Below are 21,725 nucleotides of genomic sequence, written 5' to 3' on the forward strand. Positions count from 1 at the left end.
TTCTCGGGCTCTGTCCTTAGTCCCTTTGTCTATCTCCCCATCACCACCACCCCTCCCCCCGCCGCCACCCCAAACGCTGTCCTTCAGATAGTACATCACTCTTGTGGCTTTCGCTCATGCAGATTGCCTGTGTTTTTATGTTATTTTCACTTGCTTCCATACCAGAATAACTCATTTTATTTAGGTGGCTATTCGTGGTACTTTAAAATTTTACAAAGTGAAATCTGAGAATTGATGCAAAGATTTTAAACCTGCTTCATCTTGCCTTATTTTCTACCTCCCTGTTGTGTCCCAGACGCCACCCCACACACACTTCTCCATCAGGAAGATGGAAAGCGTATTTGGTTGCATAGTGATTTGAAATTAGACTTGGAGCAATGAAGAAAGAGAATGCCTTGAGATTCTGCTTGATTTGTACCTATAAGATTTGGACCTGTAAAATAAACAGTAGTGCTCATTTGTAGTGGGTGATAATAACAGACATATAATCTTTCCAGGAAAGTCCATATTGCTAAGGGAATAAATATGTAGTCCCAAGAGTCTCCTAAGGTTAATAATTTGCCATCATGGTTATTAAATATGTTAACTTTTATGTGCTTTTATAAATAAATGATCACATGCTGAAGCTAGGGATGCTTTTTACGTTTGGGGGAATTATTTCTTAAGGGCAATAGCCATTTTCACTCATTATGCAACAGTTCTACGAAGAGGAACTTTTTCCCCTTAATTGAGTTGTATAGTAAGTACATCAGTTCATCTCTAAAAAAGGTGATAAGCTGCCTTTGTATTTATCCTGATTCCCTCTACTAAGTAGTAAACCTAGAAAGGGATTTTGCAGTGGATCCCAAGGTATTCATTCGGTAAATCATATTTATTTGATACAGGATGTTTAATTAAACTGCCAAGTGGCTTCTTCATTTTGACTGTCATTTTGATTTAAACAAGCTCTATTCTGGCTGACATTTTGCAGAAGAAACCGAACTGAAACCTGTGTTTGCAAAGATTTTCTTTCAGCAGGCAGCTGGATTTTAAGAGTATTTGTTATAAACATTTTAGAAAATACAGTCTTTTAGATGAGAAAAAATTTTCACACAGGCACTCAAACTACTTTTAAACATTAATTAGATTTCAGATTTCGTTAAAATGCTTTCTGACATTTAGCGTTCTTTTCAGGAAATAAGTATTCATGTAAATTGTTTTCTCAGAAATTGACCCTGAATAAAGAATTTCAGATCATTGGAAACAGGATCATTTGAAATCTACATTTCCTTCCCTTTTCCTAATTCATTTCATTTGCTCAATAGGATTTTCTCATAGAATTAACTTTTCCCTCTCTGCATAGTTGCATAAGCTTATTTTTCTAATCATGAAAAATTTTACCCATTTCGGCACTTATTAAAGTGGACTTTTACTTGAAGGGTTTCTGGTTTTAGAGCAAGAGTATATGACTAGAAGCAGATGACTAATACTTCATCATTTATAGCCACAGAATTTCTTTGCAATTTTTAAGTACCTTTGTAAAGCTAGATCTTGTGCCTGAAAGCATGCTTTTGTGTTAGAAATCTTTTGGTGAACTACTTACTGAGGTCATATGCTTTCAAAGCCTTACTTTTCTTTCCTCAGGATAAATTGCATTATGTGTTACCAATAACAATGCCATGTCATTTCAAAGAAAACTAAATTAAGTAGTGCAAGTCCAGGTTGCTGGAAACTGGATGACCTAGGGTAGGCATTGTTTTGGTTACCATACGAAGGGTATATGTGTTTAATCACCAAGGATTGGTCAGTCCGCCAGTATCTTGTCATACCTGCTTGTTGTTATCCTAGCTGCACCCCACCCCCAAACAGTCGTGTGGATCTTTTTTCAGATACCATTCTCGTTCAATCATTTAACTACCTGGTAATATTATGAATTATATATAGTATTTGCCATGATCAAGCATTAACTCACTGGCCTAATTGACTTTGGGGGACCAGATGGTGCCCCACAGAAAGATAGACTGGAGGAACGTGGTTGTTAGAGAGTGCCATCTGACATGAACAACTTTGAAGAAGCCTGGTTCTAGTTGGTCTCAGTCCTCTTCAGATTCTGTTTGAATCCAAACAGTTTCCCAGTTTTCTGTCGTTACAGAATTGCCTTCTGGAAGAATTACTTCTTTTATTACTTGGTAGCAATATAGATTTAGTTTTCTGTGAATCATTAAGGCATTTAGAATCATCCTTACCCTCTTTTATTTTCCATCTCTTTCAGATTGTTTGAAGGACGTTCATCAAGGAAACCAGAGAAGCTTAAAACACTCTTCTGCTACTTTAGAAGAGTCACAGAGAAAAGTACATTCCTTTCATTCTTACCGTAATTTTTGTCACTGAGGGGGACAGTTAAGACAGGTCAAAAACATTTTGTGTTTAAAGTACACTTTCCTCCCCAAACCACATTAAAACAATAATAATTCAATATCTAGATTTTATGCATTTGTTTTGTGTATACGTAAATGTGTGCTATGAATGTGTATGGGATTTATATACTCTGAAATTAGACTAGCGTAACATACGCTAATAGATGTTCATGAATAAAAATAGTAAATTAATACTTTCAAAAGAAAGTATATTGACTGGGGGATACATTTTAGATATTCTTTATTTAAAGAAACATTGACTATTATAATTAGTTTATTTGCAGAGGTTAACCAATTCATTGCCTTCCTACCCATCCCTCTCTTTTGTGCCTCCTTCAGCCCTTTGTAGGGCTGAAGTGTTTGTACTTAGAGTTTACATGTCTTTCTTCCTCTGTTGGACCTCAGCCATCTTCTTTTCCCAGAGGCTAATCATAGCACCTGAGGCAGTAGTGGTAAATGTCTAGCCAATGCTGGTAGTGACCAGCTAATATTAGATGGGTGTTGCCACCCTTATCCTAGGAGCTGGGTGATCACAGACCCACAGACAAGTTTCTTAACATCTCTAAGCCTCAGTTTCTTCATCTGTAAAATAAAAGAATAATGATAACTTACCTCATTGGGTAGTTGTAAATACTAAATACTAAATACTAAATCAGAAGTTACATGCTTAATAAATGTTAGCTATTATCATGGGTAGCCTTTCCTGCAAAGTAATTATAAAGGAAGCCAGAACATCTCAAAAGTTTGCTTTTGCTAAGTAGAACAGGTCAAGTGAAATGAGTTCTTTTCAGTTCTGGTTGTCCAAGTTGTGGGATTGTCTTAAAATACATCACTGAATTATTTTAAGGTCATTTTTCTCATATCCTTCCCTTAGTAAGTAATTTCACATCCTAGTGTACTTAGCATTCTTTTCCTTTTGAATGTATTGCCATTGGACATTGTACAAATGTGGGGGAAAGTAATCAATAATCAGGATTTTGATAATTTAAGGGGAAAATTCATAGGCTTCTTTTGATAGAGGGTTATTTCTTTTTTTTTCCTGTTTTGTTTTTTTTGTTTGTTTTTGTTTATTTGGCTGCATCAGGTCTTAGTTGTGGCACGTGGATCTTTGTTGTAGCATGCAGGGAGTTATTTCTTAGTTTATCTTTTTTTGTTTTGTGCTCTGTACTGAATGAAATAGTAAGGAAAGAGAATGCTCACTGGGGCTTATGAGACATGAAACCTAATTAGAATTTGTACTAATTTGTTAGAAAGATGAGTATATATTTTGCTATTCTAAATCTAAATAGAATGAATTCCATTACTGTTTCTAAGTAATTCAGGGTTTACTTTTGTGTCCCTGAAGTCAAATCCTGCATGTCTGCTCTAAAAGCCAGCTTGCCTTTCCAAATTTTAGGATTTTAAACACTTTGAGAGAAGAAGCTAAAATTTTGTTTTTTCAACTAGAAATTTATAAATCATCATACATATTTTTTATTTATTTTTTTCATCATACATATTTTTTAAAAAATATTTATTTATTTATTTGGCTGCTCTGGGTCTTTAGTTGCAGCACATGGGATCTTTGGTTATGGTATGCAGGATCTTTGGTTGTGGCATGTGAGATCTTTAGTTGTGGCATGCAGGATCTTTAGTTGCAGCATGCGGGATCTAGTTCCCTGACCAGCATCGAACACTGGGCCCCTGCATTGGGAGCACAGAGTCTTAACCACTGGACCACCAGGGAAGTCCCTAAATCATCATAAGTATTGGGAATTAGGCTGAAAAAATAAATTGTAATTAGACGTTTTATTTTCTGACTTTTTCACTGTACATGGTAATTTGGTTCTTTGTAGAAATATAGTAAGACATGCTATAGGTTTTTAGGATATAAAGCTACAGGCTTAAGGAGGAAATACTAAATAGAATAAAAGAGGTTTTCAATTTAATAATTACTTTCTATAGAATGTTCTAGAGTCTACTGAATAGAAACTATAGAAACCTATTTAAAGTACCATATTTCATCAACTCTAGGACATGATATATGGTAAGAAGTTTCATTATGTTAGGTACCAGTACAAAGGAAAAAACACTCAGGATGGGGAGTTGTAGGAGATATCTCTTACAAAGCTGGTATACCAGAGGTCTGTACCCTTAGTCTAAGAATAAGTGAGAAATTAACTTGGCCATGCAGAAAGGGGACAACAAAGAAACTGCAAGTGTCAACCTAGGTAGAGAGGGTGCCCAAAAAATTTTCCCTGAGAATTTGAACCACGGGCGGCAAGTCTGAGGTCTGAAGTCATTTTACCAGTGTGATCCACAGAAGCCTGCAACGGAAGATTTAATTCAGACTAATTTCAGGTTGGTGGTGGCCCCAGATGATGGTAGAAGCAGATGCATATCTTCTCTGGAAAAATTCAGCTTTAATGCAGACCAATAGCAATGGCTAGATACCTTTGACTATGTGACTAGTTTAAAAGGCTAGATACCTTTGACTATGTGACTAGTTTCAGAAACTTAATACGTGAAAAATATGCTTTTTAGAATTGATAAAATATAATTTCATCAGGACCACCTTTTCAAGGATGTCAGTATATATTTTATATTTGTAGTGAGGCTCTTGAGACTGAAAGATTTTAAAGAGCTTTCTGAATTATTTTCAATGTAATTTTAGATAAAACTATCTTATAAATGGAATATTTAAAAAGTGATGGCTTGGGACTTCCCTGGCGGTCCAGTGGTTAAGACTCTGCACTTCCAGTGCAGGGGGTGTGGGTTCAATCCCTAGTCAGGGAACTAAGATCCCACATGCTGTACGGTGTGGTGAAAAAATTTTTTAAAAATAAAAGATTAAAAAAAAATTTGGATGATCTTAAAACAAAAAAGTGATGACTCATATGCAGTATATATTGTGATTTTATTAAAGGAAATATTTGATTAACCAAAATAACCTATTCTGGTGTGAAAGGTGCCTTTCTATGGAAGAAAGGTAGTAGGCATGTTCTCAAGGGTTTTTTTTGTTATTAATTATATCTAAAGAGCCATGTTCTTCTTCCTTTTCTCTTGCTTTGCCAGAAATTTTCATTTTTTAATTTCTCTTGGTATCTCCTAGTATATATGAGAGACATTTAATGTTCTTACTTTTCTGCTAAATTATTGAATGATGACACAGACATTAGTTTCCTATTAATAGAATTGCTTCTCTAGTGTTTGAATTATTTGACTTGTGAATTTTAACTATGCTATCCATTTGTCTTAGAGAAAGTTAGACATCTAAAGAATATTTTGTAACTCATGTTAACAAAATTCGGTTTTCTACTGTAACTACTCCATATGATTTTTGGATTGTTGCTGCTTGTGACTGAGAGCAGAGAAATGTGGAATCACCCAAAGGAATGAAATAATTGCCAAGCTTTCACTGGGACTCTACCACCATTATCACTAATAGTTCCTGACATAGTTCTCTCTGCTTAAGAGAATTTTTTTTTTAAACAGAAGAAAACAGAAATGGCCTGGCCTTTTTAGTTTGTTCTTTGATTTGAGTCAAACAAATTTCTTTTGGCCAGATGATTTATTTTTTGCTTTTGCCACTATTTAAAAAAAAAAAAGTAAATCTAACAAAAAAGGATCTGACCCTCTAAAATTTACTACATTTTGATCCTCTCATATCTATTGCTCCTTGAAAACTATGTCATCATTCTTCTCTAACCTCTTAGAATACAGTAATTCCTCCTTCTGGCAAAGGTGCCTTTAAATAGAGCACTTGCATATCATCTAAGCCCTGGGTTTAGCTGTGTCAACCTCAAAGGACATGCCAGCAATTTTCTTTTTTAATCTTAGACATATTATTTTATTATAAAACACATAAATGTGTATACATTTACCAGTCTTTAGGTGTAGGGTTAAGGCTTTTTTTTTTTGAGGAGTTTACAAATTAAAAGCTAGTTTGTCTTTGTTGTATAAGCTATATCCATTATGCATCCTTTTTTCCCCCAAGGATTTTTTTTTTTTTTTTCTTTTTTTTTCGCGATACGTGGGCCTCTCACTGTTGTGACCTCTCCCGTTGCGGAGCACAGGCTCTGGATGTGCAGGCTCAGTGGCCATGGCTCACGGGCCTAGCCGCTCTGCGGCATGTGGGATCTTCCCAGACCGGGGCACGAACCCCTGTCCCCTGCATCAGCAGGCGGACTCTCAACCACTGCGCCACCAGGGAAGCCCCCCCGCCAAGGATTTTTTAAAAGTATGTTCAATTTGGAAAACTTAACCAAAAAGTACCAGCATGCAAATCCTACTGTCGTGCTGTTTTCTGTATAGTTTTGTGTCTTAGGGAGGGCTTATTTACTATTTTGTAGAAAGAATTCCTATTGTAAGGATAATATTATTTTAAATCAATCTTCTGTTGTATTCCAGCACCAGGCTTGGTTTTTCCTGATTAGCTTTACAGCCAGTGTTAGACCCATTCTTTTACTGAATATATATAATCTTTTCAAACTCAATACTTATTTTGGGTGTGTTTCTCTTTTATTGCTTTTGTAGAACCTACTGGGTTGGTGACATTTATGAGACAGAGTCTTGAAGATTTTCCAGAGTGGGAAAGGTAATAATAATGTAAATAATCCTGGAATCTTAGAATTGGAAGGACTCTTTCACCATGAGACGATTGTATTTTACAGCCCCTGAAAAGATGGTTTCCCAACCTCCTAATTGCCCTAGTACCAGGGAGTTTCTTCTTAAAATGATCCATTGATAGCTCTCATTGTTAGAAAGGTCATGCCTTTTGGATCAAAGTCTGCAACCCTTTCACTTCTACTCTTTTGCCTTAGTTTTGTCTTCTGAAACAAAGTCCTGTTTAGAATTAGGAGTTTTCTGTGTGAAGACACTAACATTAAACACCAATATTTAATGTTCCTCCTTACCCTTGGTTTTATGGTTAATGTTTGTATTTTATCGCTTTTCTTTCTGGAGGACAAGATTAGGAAGTTTTATTTTTACTAAACTAAAATGTAAATCGTAGTTACTTAGTATTTGTCTGAGTGACAAGAGTTTTGAAGTTTGGTTATCAACATGTACTATTGGCAATTTTGTGGAAGTTGCTAATTTACTAGGGTTTTTTCTTACTTACCTGCAAATACTGAGGAGAATAATAAGCAATCTGAGTTTATTCAGATATGTAAGTTCCTTTAGTGCTTGAAATAGTCAACACATTTTCTAACCTGGAACGAATCCCCAATGCACTTAGAGAAGAATGTATCTACTGTTTCAGTGCATGTGACGACATGATTAAACATGCTAAATGCGTATTTTGGATGTGCATTCATGTTAATCAGTGCCTCTTCATTTTCACTTTCTAATAATTTTTATCGTAGTTTGTAATTGTTTTGTTTAGAATTATTGATGAAAGGGACTCACTCTTAAAGGAATTAACTTGAGAAAGCACATATGCTTAGATGGCTTTCCTGTGTTTTCATCCATCAAAGATGTTTATTTGTGAGGTGGAGGAAAAACAAACTTACTTTAGGAGGCTGACTCCATGGCTGAGATGATTATTAGCAGAGGGAAGTGGATAAAAGATTAAGCAACCAAAAGAAAGACAAAAACAAGAACAAAATTGAGTCAGAAAGGAAGAGAAACATGTACAGCATTTCAGAATCGTGGTATATTAGAAATTAAAGGGACCCCAGGAAGTCATCTGGTCCAGCTGCCTACTAAAAGTAATCAGCTCTGTAATACCTATAACAGATGGAGACTAGGCAGCCCTGGTGATGGGAAATTCACTGTTTGGCCGCAGTCTATCCCACTGTTGGCTGCTTGTGTTATTGTCTAATACTTTCATTTACTAAAAAAAGTCTGTCTTCCAAAAATCTCCCCACCCTGCCAAATCCCATTCCTCGTTCTTCCTTCTGGAACTACAATCAATAAAACTAATTTTCTTTAAGATTTGACCCTCCTTCATGTATTTTAATGCTTTCTTGATCCACCCCCACCTCTAACAATACACACAAGTCCATACTAAACTACTCATTTCTTCTGTTTCACATATAATATGGATTGTAAACCCTTTAACTCAGCTGTTGATGTACCCTAGGCCATTGGTCCCTCTTAAAATATGGTGCCTAGAACTAAAGTAACAATCTGCTGTGTTATCTGCCCAGATTAGAGTACAGAAGGTTGCTTTTCTTAGCTCTTCTATTAGTCTCTAATAGGAACACAGATGTTTTTGTTCATGTTGCTTTTGTGTAGATTTTATAGATCATTCAGAGGGATTGTTTTTAATTCAGCTCAGGATCTCTACTCTGCATCTGGCATTCATTTGGCACTAATGTGAAAGGACACCTATTTGTACACCATCTGGGAGAGAAGGGATAGGTCAAAATGCAGAGATTGGTGAGGCTGCTGTGTCAGTAAGATAATTTTGCTCTTTAAATAAGATCTAGATATTCCCCTTAATAGGCAGAATTTAACTTGAAACTTTTCATACTTTTTTTTTTATTTCATTGATCTCTTTTTTGTTTTAGCTGCTTCTTAAGTGAGTTGCAGAATGCAATTAAAATCCATCTCCCAGATTCCACAGAACCAGAAACATGTGTTCACTTAGAGAGAGAGGATGAAGAAGAGATGAGGATTGTTGGTATTCCCAAGAGTAAGGGACTAAATGGGTGCCAGGAAGTTAGAGGCTTTTCTGAGTTTCAGGATTCTGGCATTATAGTTAACCCTGTGACTATCAATAAATACCTTAGCCAGGCTTAGTAATCACAGAGAACCAGAATAATCTGTCTTTGATTGCTGGGGCAGTGGTATGAAGAATTTGCTGGGGCCAGAAGGGGAAACCTATTAGGAAGTTGGAGGATGCTTATTTTAAAAAAATAGTTTCTAGCAATTTCCTAATTTTGAGAAGTGTACTATAAGGTGACAGCTACAGTCACAGAGAATAGTTGACAGCAGATGAGACTTCTGGATCATGCTTCTTTATCTTCTCAATAGTATCCTCACAGGTAGTCTCCCCTGGAATAAAATAGCTAGGAAAGTAGGATGCTGCAAAAAAGGGAAGTTAAAAAAATCAGACTTATGGTACTAACTTTCTCCAAGAGATTTAGAAAGTAATTTTTCTAAAAGCATAGCTTACTGGTTAAGAGCTTGAACCATTACCTTAGGCTTTCTGGGTTCAAATTTTTGTTGCTTCGTTTACTAGTCTTGGACAGGTTACTTAAATGCTTTTTGTGCTTTATTTTCCCATCTGTAAAAGGAGATAGTAATAGGGATGTTGTGAAGATTAAATAAGTTAATACAAATGAAGCTTTGAGAACAGAATCTGTACTGAATTATTTTACCTTCTGAGTAAGGTCAGTCTGTTGGACTGGAGCTTTACCAGAAATGTATTTAGACTCATTGATACCAGGATAAAAGCAAATCCCAATAAATAAATAGTGCTTCCCAGCTGAATTTTTTTTTAATATAATTGTTTTAAAAAATATATAATTCCCCTCCCTCCAAAAATTCATGCCACTCTGTATAAGTTAGGGGTTTACTATCTGTTACATTCTATTATAATTTATTTATTTTTATTCAGTAATTAATCAGGAGAAAAAAATCTTAAGGAAAAAATGTCATCATCAACTGCTATTAATAAAAAGGAATTGTTTTTTTAAATATGATTTAAGCAGGTAAACACTGTAGGGCAGGAAAAAGTTTTTCCTCAATCCTCTTAGGGTCCCTGGCTGGGTATGAAAATTAAACTGAGAAAGATTAACAGGAGAAAAGCATAAAAATTTATTTTATATAAGTTTTGCATGATACAGGAGCCTTTATGAGGAAATGAAGACCCAAAGAAACAGATCTATGTACTTTTATGCTAGGTTTGATGAAGAATAAACAGTCATGGAGGAATATGATATGTAAAAGAGTATGAGGTGATTGAAGTAAACTGGGGGAAACAGCAAGTTCTTGTTGTTGGAATTCTTCTTGGCATCTTTTTGTCTTCAGAGATAATAATGCTCCTTTCCTCCAGGTATAGGTAGGGTCCCTCATGTGAGGGTTTTATGGCTTGTTTCAGGTAAGAAGGCGGAGAGGGGGAGGAGGTCAGAGTGACCTTTCTGCTTCTGCCATTTTCTCAAACTTCTTCAGCTTAAAATATCCACTATGCCAAGATGCCAAATTTGGGGGTGGTTTATCAGAACCCCATAAACACCTCAGTGACCATGGTTTATGAAAAGGAAAGAAAATAATTGTGATTTACAGGTACTAGACTTACCTATCAATTTTATTAATATAAAAATACCATAGATCAGGATTTCTGTAGCATGTATTTTCATCAAGACACCCCACACACATATACGGTTTCCAAACTAGTGAAAATAGAGCCCCTCTGAGAATCATATATAATTTTTTGTAAAATTTTTCTGTATTTTTCCTTAGGTTGCCAACTCTAGCATAATAATAAAATTTCATAGATCTTAATTTTTAAAAATATTGTGAGAAGTTTTTCAACTTTTAAAGAGGAGAAACTTAAACTGGTACAGCCACTATGGAAAACAGTATGGAGGTTTCTCAAAAAACTGAAAATAGAACGACCATATGACCCAGTAATTCCACTCCTGGGCATATATCCCAAAAATAATTCGAAAAGATACATGCACCCCAATGTTCTTAGCAGCATTATTTATAGTTGCCAAGATATGGAAGCAACCTAAGTGTCCATCAACAGATGAATGGATAAAGAAGGTGTAGTATATATGTACGGTAGAATACTACTCAGCCATAAAAAAAGAACAAAATTTTGCCATTTACATCAACATGGATGGACTGGGAGGGCATTATGCTAAGTGAAAGAAGTCAGAGAAAGACTGTATGATATCACTTACATGTGGAATCTAAAAAGTACAACAAACTACTGGGTATAACAAGAAGGATACTCACAGATACAGGGAACAAAGGAGTGGTTACCAGTGGTGGTGGGTGTGGAGCAGTGGAAGGTACACACTGTTGGGTGTTATATAGGCTCAAGGATGTATTGTACAACATGGGGAATGTAGCCCATATTTTGTAATAACTGTAAATGGAAAGTAACCTTTAAAAATTGTATAAAAATATTTTTAAAAAAGAGGAGAAACTGATATTTTGTAGTGGCAAAACAATTTTCAAAACAGTATGTTGCCCCATTTTAATTTAAATATGTGTATTTATATATTTGAATAAGAAAATTTGGGGAGACTATCCCAAGAATGTTGAGTAAATAAGCATCTGTTTCTGACTTTTGAGATTTGGAATAGTTTCAATTTTTCTTTTATAGTTAATCTGTATTTTCAGACTTTTCTGTAGTGAAATACTTACCATTAAAAAAATAAATAAGGAAATATCTTTTTAAATCCTAGATGTGAAAAACTCCTGACTCGATTGCATGTCACTTACGAAGGAACCATAGAAGGAAATGGTCAAGGCATGCTACAGGTAGGAGAATTACAGCAGTGGGGGCATGGGGGGAAAGGGACGACTGTCTCTTGTCAAGCTTCCGACAGCAAAGGAAATATGAAAAGCTGTTTATTTATCTTCTAAGCTGATGTAATGCAATGAAGCATAATAGCAGAATGGAGAAAAACACCAAACAGATCACCTTGACAGCCTTGGTAATACTTTTATCTGCCGATATACGTTCTCTGTTTCGTACGTGTGCCTCTTTAAAAAGCCTTTGACAGAAAATCCAAGAACGGACAACATCAGGCCTCTTGGTTCAGATATAGCTTGTAGATTGACAGTGGAGGAAGTTCCCAGGGTATGGTCTTGACAAGCTGTCACCAGGCAGTTTTGTTCTCTTTCTTTAAAGGCTCTTGCTCTGCCCTAAAAAATGACCGGCTTGAGATGTTTTTCTGTCACCAACTTTGTTTGGGTCTAGGAGGCAGACATCTAAAACAGATTGATAAGAAAGTCCTCTCTCCATGTGTAATAGTTTTAGGCACATGAGCCAGATATACTTGCCATCTCTTCCCTGTTTTAGAGCAAGTAATTTTGTCCATCTGTCAATCTTTGTTATTAATCTATGTTCCTGCCATTATGTAAAAAAAAGTATTTTGGAAAAAGGAGTTAACAAATAAAACACTGTATCTAGCTTTAACTTGTAACACCTAGCCTGAACATGTGCTTTCCTTTTGCTTTATAGTGATCTTTTAAAAAAATCACTAATCAGAGACGAAATGTTAGTGTTTTGTGTTCTTATTTAGAAGAGCATTGTAATCCTAATTTTCTTTGAAAGAAGCTTGTACACCATCTTGTTTATACTGAGACTAGCTGATTTTTTTCTTAGATCATTATTAAATGCTTATATAGGGTCAGAAGTTAAAGCAGTTGCCTGATAATGGACTATTTGTGTAATTAACTTAATTTTTATTATAAAATGACCAGACTGATTTGCATTTGGCTACTTATTATATACGTATGCTCTAAGTGCCTACATTTGTTTTAGAATGGCCTTTTATTTAGACATATTTGTATTTAAAATTTTCAAAGAGGCAAACCATGTTTTGTTTTAAATCACCTCCCAGTGATTAAAATTATAGACAAAAATAATTAGGATAACTGAATTAATATTTGTCCTGTACTTATTTTTTTTAATATTTATATTTAATAAGTCCTTTTTCTTCTATTTAAAACAGTAACTTTGAAATAAGACTAAAATTTGTTTCGAATGACTATCACTTTTTCCCCCACATTTCCATCTTGACAAGGTTCTTTCCTACAGTAACATCTTGGATTAACTGAGGGAAGCTTAATACACATGAAATAAACAAAGCTACTGGTGGTTAGCACTGCAGGAATGCTGACCTTTCATTACAGTACGATTCAGCAAGGAGTTATTCAACAACATTCAAGGTTGAGATTCTCCCCACTTCCCTGGAATGTATTATAGATGAAATGTGAAACCTCAGTAGATTAAAAGAATACCATAAAGGCTTCTATTTATTTTCTCCCTACCCATGCCATGTATCCCCAGGAGATCAGGGAATATTGTATTGCAGTGCTCCAAATCTCCTTGTGTAGCATATGAATTACATTATGCTGAGTGGCAACAACAACAAAACCTCTCTAAGGAGTGTTATCATTTCTCTCTTTTCATCAAGTTATAATTCAGAACTGAGTAAGCTGAACAGGTAGCTTTAAAGTAAAGTGAGTTAGAAAATGGCTAAAAATAAGGAAGCACTCATATGCTTGTTTTCATGTACTGGAACAGACTTCTTACCTGCAATAGAGAGCCTTTTATTAAGAACTTTTTTAAGTAGTAGAAACTGATTTTCTAAAAGACCCCTGCTTTCAGAGGCATATTGAGTTTAGTGTATTTGTTTCTGTGCATACCTTTTAAGTAATAAGTGTTGGCCTTTTATTCAAAGAATGAACAGTAGCATGCACATTGAATATATTTCATTTATCATTTCCAAGTAGTACATACATTGGATAGAGCTTATCTTTTAAATTTAGTTATGTATCTTGTTCCAGTAACAATTAAGTTTAGCTGATCTCAGGCCTTTGTTTCTCATTTATATTCCGAATACCGTGATACTTAGCCAGTCTCTCAGTTTTCAAGAGCTGTCCATTTTATTTCCTTGCTGGGTCTCACTTCTTTCCCCACTGACCTATTTGAGGCCCTAGTAGTGCTTGTCTAAACTATTCAGTATTTACCTAGCCAGCCTTTCTGCTTTTACTTTTCCGGTTCATTCTTTAAACTTTAGTCTGAATTATCTTCCTAAAACACAGATACGTTTGTTACTTTTCTTCTTAGAATCTTTCCCAGAATCCTAAGAATTAAGTAAAAATTTCTTGGACCCCAGACCAGCTCATTACCAACTTTAACTCTCCACATACTGTACACTGCAGACAGGCATGAGGAATCTGCTTACCGCTCTCCTCATACAGCTCTTTACATTGGTTTTTCCTGTGTCCTTTTGCAGCTATTCCCTTAGCCTGATTGTCAGCAAAATCTCAATTGAATACGCCACATCCTTTTGTAACGCTCCTGTATCCTCCCCATGCGCCAATTTTAGTTAATTGTATTATCTGAAAAGTATCAAATACATCCTAATAGGTTCTTTAATAATCATCTTATCATTCTACTTATGTGCCTCACTCCCATCTAGACTGTAAATGCTATGAAACCAGGAACCACATCTTATTCATCTTTGTATTCCATGGTTCACAGCATAATAAGTTCATCAATACTTGTTTAATTGAACAATTTAAGCTATAAATCACCCAGTGTATAAAGACTTCATATGTAGTAGGTAACTATTTCTAATCAGTGGACTAGTTTAACCAAAATTATTTTTCTATATAAGCTAAAGTTTTAGTGTTGATTTATTATGCCAGAATATAAACCCAAATGATTCACTTTGGTAACTCATTTCAAGAACTTGTCCAGTCATATTTTTCAGTATTTTGTAAGTTCTTCTGTAGTGAAAGAGGACTACTTTATCTTCTATTAATTTCTCTCTTTTCACATATAATATTTTTACGTGTCAGAAGATTCATATTCTTGTTTTACTCTTTTGTAAAACAGGCTTCACATTACTATTTCTTATAATTGCTTTAGAGATCACAAACAAGTTTTACGAAATCTCATACTTGACAATAGTCTGAAAGTATATGTGAAATAATAGGAAATATATATATTAGTCTCTACAACCTGTTCTTGTCACAGAGCTTCTAAAACCCTTGTAATCTCCTGAGTGGTAAGAGCACTAGGAGCATCTTTTGTTCTAATATTTGGTCTTCGACCCCAGTTCCTGACTCAGAGCTCCTAAACCCCTTGGAATTTCCTGAGTGATAGACATGTCTTTTGTTCTAATGATGCAGCTCTTGGTGGACTCCTGGGTAGCTTCAGGATGGGGATGGTCACCAGAAAGACTAAGCCATGATTAGAAGTTTGGAACTTTCTGCCCCACCTTCCATCCTCTTGGAAAGGGGGAGAGGGACTGGAGACTCAGTTAATGATCGGTCATAAGAATGTGATGAAGCTTCCATAAAAATTTCAGAAGTACAGGATTTGGAGAGCTTTGGGGTTGGTGAACATGCGGAGGTGCTGGGAGATGACTTGCTTGGAAAGGGCGTGGAAGCTCTGTGCCCCTTCCCACATACCTTGCCCCGTGTGTCTCTACATCTGGCTGTTCATCTGTATCCTTTATTACATCCTTTTTAATAAATCAGTAAATGTAAGTAAGTGTTACCCTGAATTCTGTGAGCTGGTCTAGCAAATCGTCAAGCCCCGGGTGGGGTCATGGGAACCCCAATTTATAGCTAGTCAACTAGAAGTACAGGTGACAACCTGGGACTTGAGATTGTCATCTGAACTGGGGCAGTCTTGTAGGACTGAATCCTTAGCCTGTGGGATTTTTCACTAACTCCAGGTAGACAGTGTCAGAACTGAACTGGATTGTAGGACACCTAGCCGGTATTGCAGGATTGCTTGATGTGTGGAAAATCCACACATCTGGTGTCAGAAGTGTCGAGAGTGTGGCAGTAGTGTGAGAGTAAAGAAGAGACACAGGATTGTGTTTTTCCTAAATAGTATAGAAGCCTGTCTTACGTTACTTACTAAATTCTGGTAGGGGGCGGGAGAGGTTGTGTATGACTGTATGTGTACACAAGTTGTGTGTATGTGTGTAATCTAACTCCCCAAATAGAAAAATCTAAGACAAAGTCAGAAACTATTTCTTACATATTGCCCCGTAGAGCCTAGCATACCGTTGGACACATTGGAGTGCATAGTAAGTTTAAGACAAACAAATAATTCTGGCAAGTTGAGTTTGCTTTCTCTTGAGGATTGTGTAACTCACCTTTATCAATAGGAGCTTGGGGATACCATCATAGTACTCCATAGAAAACTTACATATAGTTTTAAACTAAATTGGAAATATTAATTTATTGAATCTTTGTTGTTAAACTAGATTTTTTTTGTCTTCATTTTTCTTCCCCTTAGGTGTATTTTTCTTTAAAAGTTTGTAATGTTTTTGCAGTTTGGGGTTTGCAGTTGAATTTAGAAGGAAGAAATTTTCATCCCTTTATTCTTTCACAAAAGAAAAAAGTTACCAAAAAGGTTAAATCCTAAACTTTTCAAACCTTTAAGGACAAGTGTTTGATTTCCATATTATATAAGAAAGGTACAGGCTATATAGTTTGGAGATACCATGTGTTCGTTTCCAGACCAATGCAAAAAACTGAGTCACATGAATTTTTTTGGTTTCCCAGTGCATATAAAAGTTACGTTCATACTATACTATAGTCTTTTAAGTGTCCAATAGCATTATGTCTAAGAAAATGTACATGCCTTAATTAAAAAGTACTTTATTGCTAAAAAAAAATGCCAACCATCATCTGAGCCTTCAGGTCATAATCTTTTTTGCTGGTGGAGGGTTTGAAATATTGCAAGAATTACCAAAATATGACACAGAGACACAAAGTGAGAAAATGCTATTGGAAAAATGGCACCAATAGCCTTGCTAGATGCAGGGTTGCCATTAACATTCAATTTGTAAAAAATGCAATATCTGTGAAGTGTAATAAAGCAAAGTGCAATAAAATGAGGTATGCCTGTATAATTATATTAAAGTCATATGAAGTACATAAATGGAAATTGAGTAGAGAGTGGTGGGGAAGTGATCTTGAAACCTTTCCAGATAAAAACCTCCCTTGATTTGTGGCCCTTGGAGCACAGGTAAGGTTTATAAACAAGAGTCCATGTAATTACACTGAGGCTTTTGCCTAAAAGCTCTATTTTCCATGTTCCTTCTAACATTTTGGAATCCAAAGAAATATTCAGAGATCTTAACTGCAGTGAGGTGGAAAGGGTGCAGTCAACCACAATCTGTTCTCCTTGGGAAGATTACTAATTTGGGGATTGATTTATGTGGGAAAGGAAAGGAAGATCAGAGCTTAGAGGGAGTATACTTCTTTATCATGTATGTAGGTATTTTAAATTGTCATTTAACATGCCACATTTTCCCAAATAGGTGGATTTTGCAAACCGTTTTGTTGGAGGTGGTGTAACCAGTGCAGGACTTGTACAAGAAGAAATCCGCTTTTTAATCAACCCTGAGTTGATTGTTTCACGGCTCTTCACTGAGGTGCTGGATCACAATGAATGTCTTATCATCACAGGTTAGTTTTGAGAAGTCTGGACAATGGGGTAGTGTTCCCATCTGTGATGATCTATCATGAAGACGAGAGGCCACTCAGATAGTAGCTTTTCTCTACCGTGGGCATTAGTCCCAATATTTTAATTCATTAATTTATACTCGTTCTTATTAAATTGTTACAGTTTCATTTTCATAATCTTGAGTAAGACATTTTATCCCCACTTTTCTTTCTTGGTATGTTTATCTGAGGAACAAGGGTAAAAATGATTAAACTACTCTCCAGTTTGAAATTTTATGATATGGTGTCCTTGAAAAGAAGATAGTGATATGTCTTTGAGCATGTATCCTATTATTATTCTTCCATTATATTTCCAAAGTGATTTGTTGTACTTCAGTATGAACACACTATGTAAGTATAAAAAACAGTTACAGTGTTTGGAGAGAGTCAGTACAACAGTGAGCTTTATAGAAGGGAAGTAAATCAGTAGCCTTATGTTTATTCTAATTTCTAATCCTAAGAGAAAAAGTGTGATTATCATAGTGCCTCTCTTTGATTTAAGTTATTATGGGTGGAGGAGAGAAGGAAACATAGTCAAATTTATACTTTAGGCCTGTTAATCAAGATTTACATTTTTTTCCCTTAAGTTTCTTTAGATTGTAATATCACTATGTCACAGTGTTTTCTTGTGTATAAGCTACCAAAAAAGTTGATGATTAACTCATAACTCTTAAGAAACTCTTAATTAGCCACTGTAGGGAGGTTAAGCCTTTTATTCAGGCACCTAAAAGAACATACCCCCCCCCAAAAAAAAAACCCAAAAACATTCCCATATAAAAGCCGTAATCAGCCATCAATTGCTGATGTTTTTTCTTTCTGCAAAGGAGGATTTGTTTCCTCTTTGAATCTATTGCCGCTTTGAGATTAGTATAGGAGACTAACAGGCTAAGTGTAGGAGAATTTGGTTGATTGTTATTTTCAAAGATTACAATGGGATGAAAACCATCCTCTGTTAGTTTTATCAAATGTATAACTCAACTAATTTATGTCCAAAGAGGTACATGACAGAATTAAGACTGAGACCACACATCTCAGATACATTTGTAGGCAACCTTCAGGAGAGCATCTAAATTTTGTCCCTTATGTTTTGCTTTCAGGATTCCCTGTTTGTCTTTCAACTGTTTATGATGTCTATAGGTGTGGATCTCTTTAACTTTATCCTGTTTGGGTTCATTGAATGTCTTGAATGTTTAGATACATTTGGTAAATTTTTGGCCATTATTTCTTCAAGTATTCTTTCTGTCCCTTTCTCTTCTCTCCTTCTGAGACTCCTGTTATGCATGTGTTGGTACATTTGGTGATGTCCATTGGTCTCTGAAGCTCTGTTCATTTTTCTTCATTCTTTTTGTTTCTCAGACTGGATAATTTCTACCAACCTATTGTCAGGTTCACTGATTCTTCTGTCTGCTCTAATCTGCTTTTTAATCCCCTCAGTGAAGTTTTTATTCCAGTTATTATGCTTTTCAACTATAGAATTTCTATTTGATTCTTTTTAAAAATAATTTTTATCTCTATTGAGATTCTGTATTTGTGAGGCATTATTCTCATATTTTCATTTAGTTCTTTAGACATAATTTCCTTTAGTTTTTTTTTAATGGATGTAAAACAGCTGACTTAAAGTTTCTGTTTAGTAAGTCCACCAATCTGGTGGGTTCCTCAGGGTGGGTCAGTTACTAATGAATACTTTTTTTCTCTGAGTATGGACCCTACTTTCTCGTTTCTTTGCATGTCTCAATTTTTTTGTTGAAAACTGGACATTTTAAATGGGGCAACTCTTGAAATCAGATTTTCTCCTTTTCCCAGAGTATGTTTTTGTTGCTGTTTGTTTAGTGACTTTCCTAATCTAGTTCTGTGAAGACTGTTCTTTTTCATGTGTAGCCACTAAAGTCTCTGCTTGGTTAGATTAGTAGTTACCTAATGATTGGACAGAGATTTTCTTAAATGCCTAGAGCCAGTAAGTCAGTCTTTGCCAAAGGGCTCTGTGTATATGTTGGGGCTTACCTTCAACACTCCACCAGGCAGTTGACACTTCCTTCCTGCTTACACAGAGCCTCAAGATCAGAGTGAGGGGAGAGGTTAGGACCTTCTCAGGTCTTTCTTAAGCCTGTGTACAGCTATGGGCATGTGTGTAGACGTCTAGATTCCCGAGGATACTTTTCAAAGTCCCGTAAGTACTTCTCATTCCTTAGCTTTTCCTCTGAAGCTTTTTGGTTAGCCTATTTACCCCAACTGTAATCTAATGCCTCAGGCAGCTACACTGTTAAACAATTGACTATAATTGTTTTCAACAAACACCCCTGGGAATTAGGCTTTTCACCCTGGACAAAGTCCAAGTCTGGTCAAATAAAGACAGCCTTGTGAGTGAGTTCTTCCAGGGAACTACCAGCCAGGTCAGATGATTACAGTTCTCTGAGAATGGGGCTTTGAAAGAGCTTCAACCCTTCTCTGCCCCCTATGGTGGCAACCAGGCTGCTTTGATTACAGGCTGTTGGTTTCTAAGGCTACTATGGAGCTTGGGAAAGTGGAATAGGAACAGGGCAAGTTAAAACACCATACAACTCACTGTGTTTACCAATATTCAGCCAATTTTTCTTTAATAAACACTCCTCAGGCTGCTGCAAGCCTTTGGTTAATTCCCACAGTTCAGAAAAAGATGATTCTTACAAGTTTTGCCAGTGTTCTTATTATTTTTATGGAGGAAACAGTTCTCTGAGATTTTTACTCCATTGTTTTTGTTGATGTGTCCATAACTTTTATAAGTGCTTGTGGATAAAAGGGCTTTCAAGGAGTTATTCCACATCTTTTAGATAACCCTATATTATTTCTTATAATATCCTTTTGATTCTTCTGTTTTGGTGAGATAAGTAAAAATTGTTGTTTGAGTTTATGTAGGAAGTTAAGAACTTCAGCAAAGGAATTTCTTCTTTGATAGAACTGCAGCTATTTGAAGTTAATAACCTGAAGTATTTCATCCAGAATTCTGAGGTTGTGATCCAAACTGTACTGAAATAGAAAGATAAAACCCTTTTATTCTCAGCATTGTCTCAACTCACATATTGGTTGTCTATCTGCATTTGTTGTTTATTATGTATGCAGATAAGAAGGGTGTAGTTAGAAGTTGTTAGGGGAGAAAAGAGTGTAAGGAATTACAGAACAAAAAAAAATTAAACTGTCATAAATCCATTGTTGGGCAAATGAATACTTTGAATATTGATCTCAGACTGTTTTAGAGAGCACTGAAGTTCTGGAATGTGACCATCTCCAGCATTTGGGTGTATCAAATAATACTTTAAAAGAGTTTTAATTTTTAGCAGTTAAGCTAGATTTGAATTGAAGACTGAGAACAAAATATACCATCAATTTTTTTTTTTTTTTTTTTTTTTTTTTTTCGGTACGCGGGCCTCTCACTGCTGTGGCCTCTCCCGTTGCGGAGCACAGGCTCCGGATGCGCAGGCTCAGCAGCCATGGCTCACAGGCCCAGCCGCTCCGCGGCACGTGGGATCTTCCCGGACCGGGGCACGAACCCGTGTCCCCTGCAGCGGCAGGCGGACTCTCAACCACTGCGCCACCAGGGAAGCCCTCCCATCAATTTTTTAGGATGAATTTACATTCTTGAATTTAAAAAGTTGGTAGAATGCAGGGCATTTTAACTCAAAGCTCATTTGTTTCACTTATGTTGTACTAGGGAAGTAGTCCCTTGTCATCTCCCATTAATGTTTCTGTAAATAAAGGATGTAATTTCCTTGGGAATAGTAAAAGGAAAACATTAGACTTCTTTTCTTTTTTAAGGATAGTTTGTCCCCAATCTAAAAAAGCATCATCACTCTGGAGTTATATCTGGTCTCTAACTTAACCTGCAGCCATTGCAAAATAGATGGAAAATTGCAGATCCATGACTCACCTTCACACCTGTAATTACCTCAGGCTAAGGACACCCGGGGTGACTTTAACTCAGCATTTTTTCCCCATATCCACTTAACTCTATTATAGTGCCTCCTAATTAATATCTGTGATGTGATGTTCCCTTAATGGAAATGGCCATTTCATCATCTACTTGATGTTGGATTTCTGCCATCTCCCTTCTTAGGAGACTCTTAACTATGCACTGCACTCTATCTGCCTGATCAATTCCATTCCTTCAATGATTCAACCAGGCTCAGTGAGCTAATGGCTGTGACT

The 21,725-nt window shown here is 36.0% G+C and overlaps 1 protein-coding gene across 1 annotated transcript in view; it reads left to right on the plus strand.

Annotated features, from left to right (window-relative positions):
• The window catches only part of PARG (poly(ADP-ribose) glycohydrolase), a 111,613-nt gene that overhangs the window by 62,686 nt on the left and 27,202 nt on the right, over window positions 1-21,725 (plus strand). Inside the window, exons 10-13 of the mRNA XM_065894065.1 lie at window positions 2,252-2,331; window positions 6,912-6,972; window positions 11,744-11,819; window positions 17,363-17,510. Coding sequence (XP_065750137.1) covers window positions 2,252-2,331; window positions 6,912-6,972; window positions 11,744-11,819; window positions 17,363-17,510 — 365 coding nt within the window. The remainder of the gene's footprint in view (window positions 1-2,251; window positions 2,332-6,911; window positions 6,973-11,743; window positions 11,820-17,362; window positions 17,511-21,725) is intronic.

This window comes from Phocoena phocoena, chromosome 16 (genome assembly GCF_963924675.1).
Source record: "Phocoena phocoena chromosome 16, mPhoPho1.1, whole genome shotgun sequence".
Taxonomy (NCBI): Eukaryota; Metazoa; Chordata; class Mammalia; order Artiodactyla; family Phocoenidae; genus Phocoena; species Phocoena phocoena.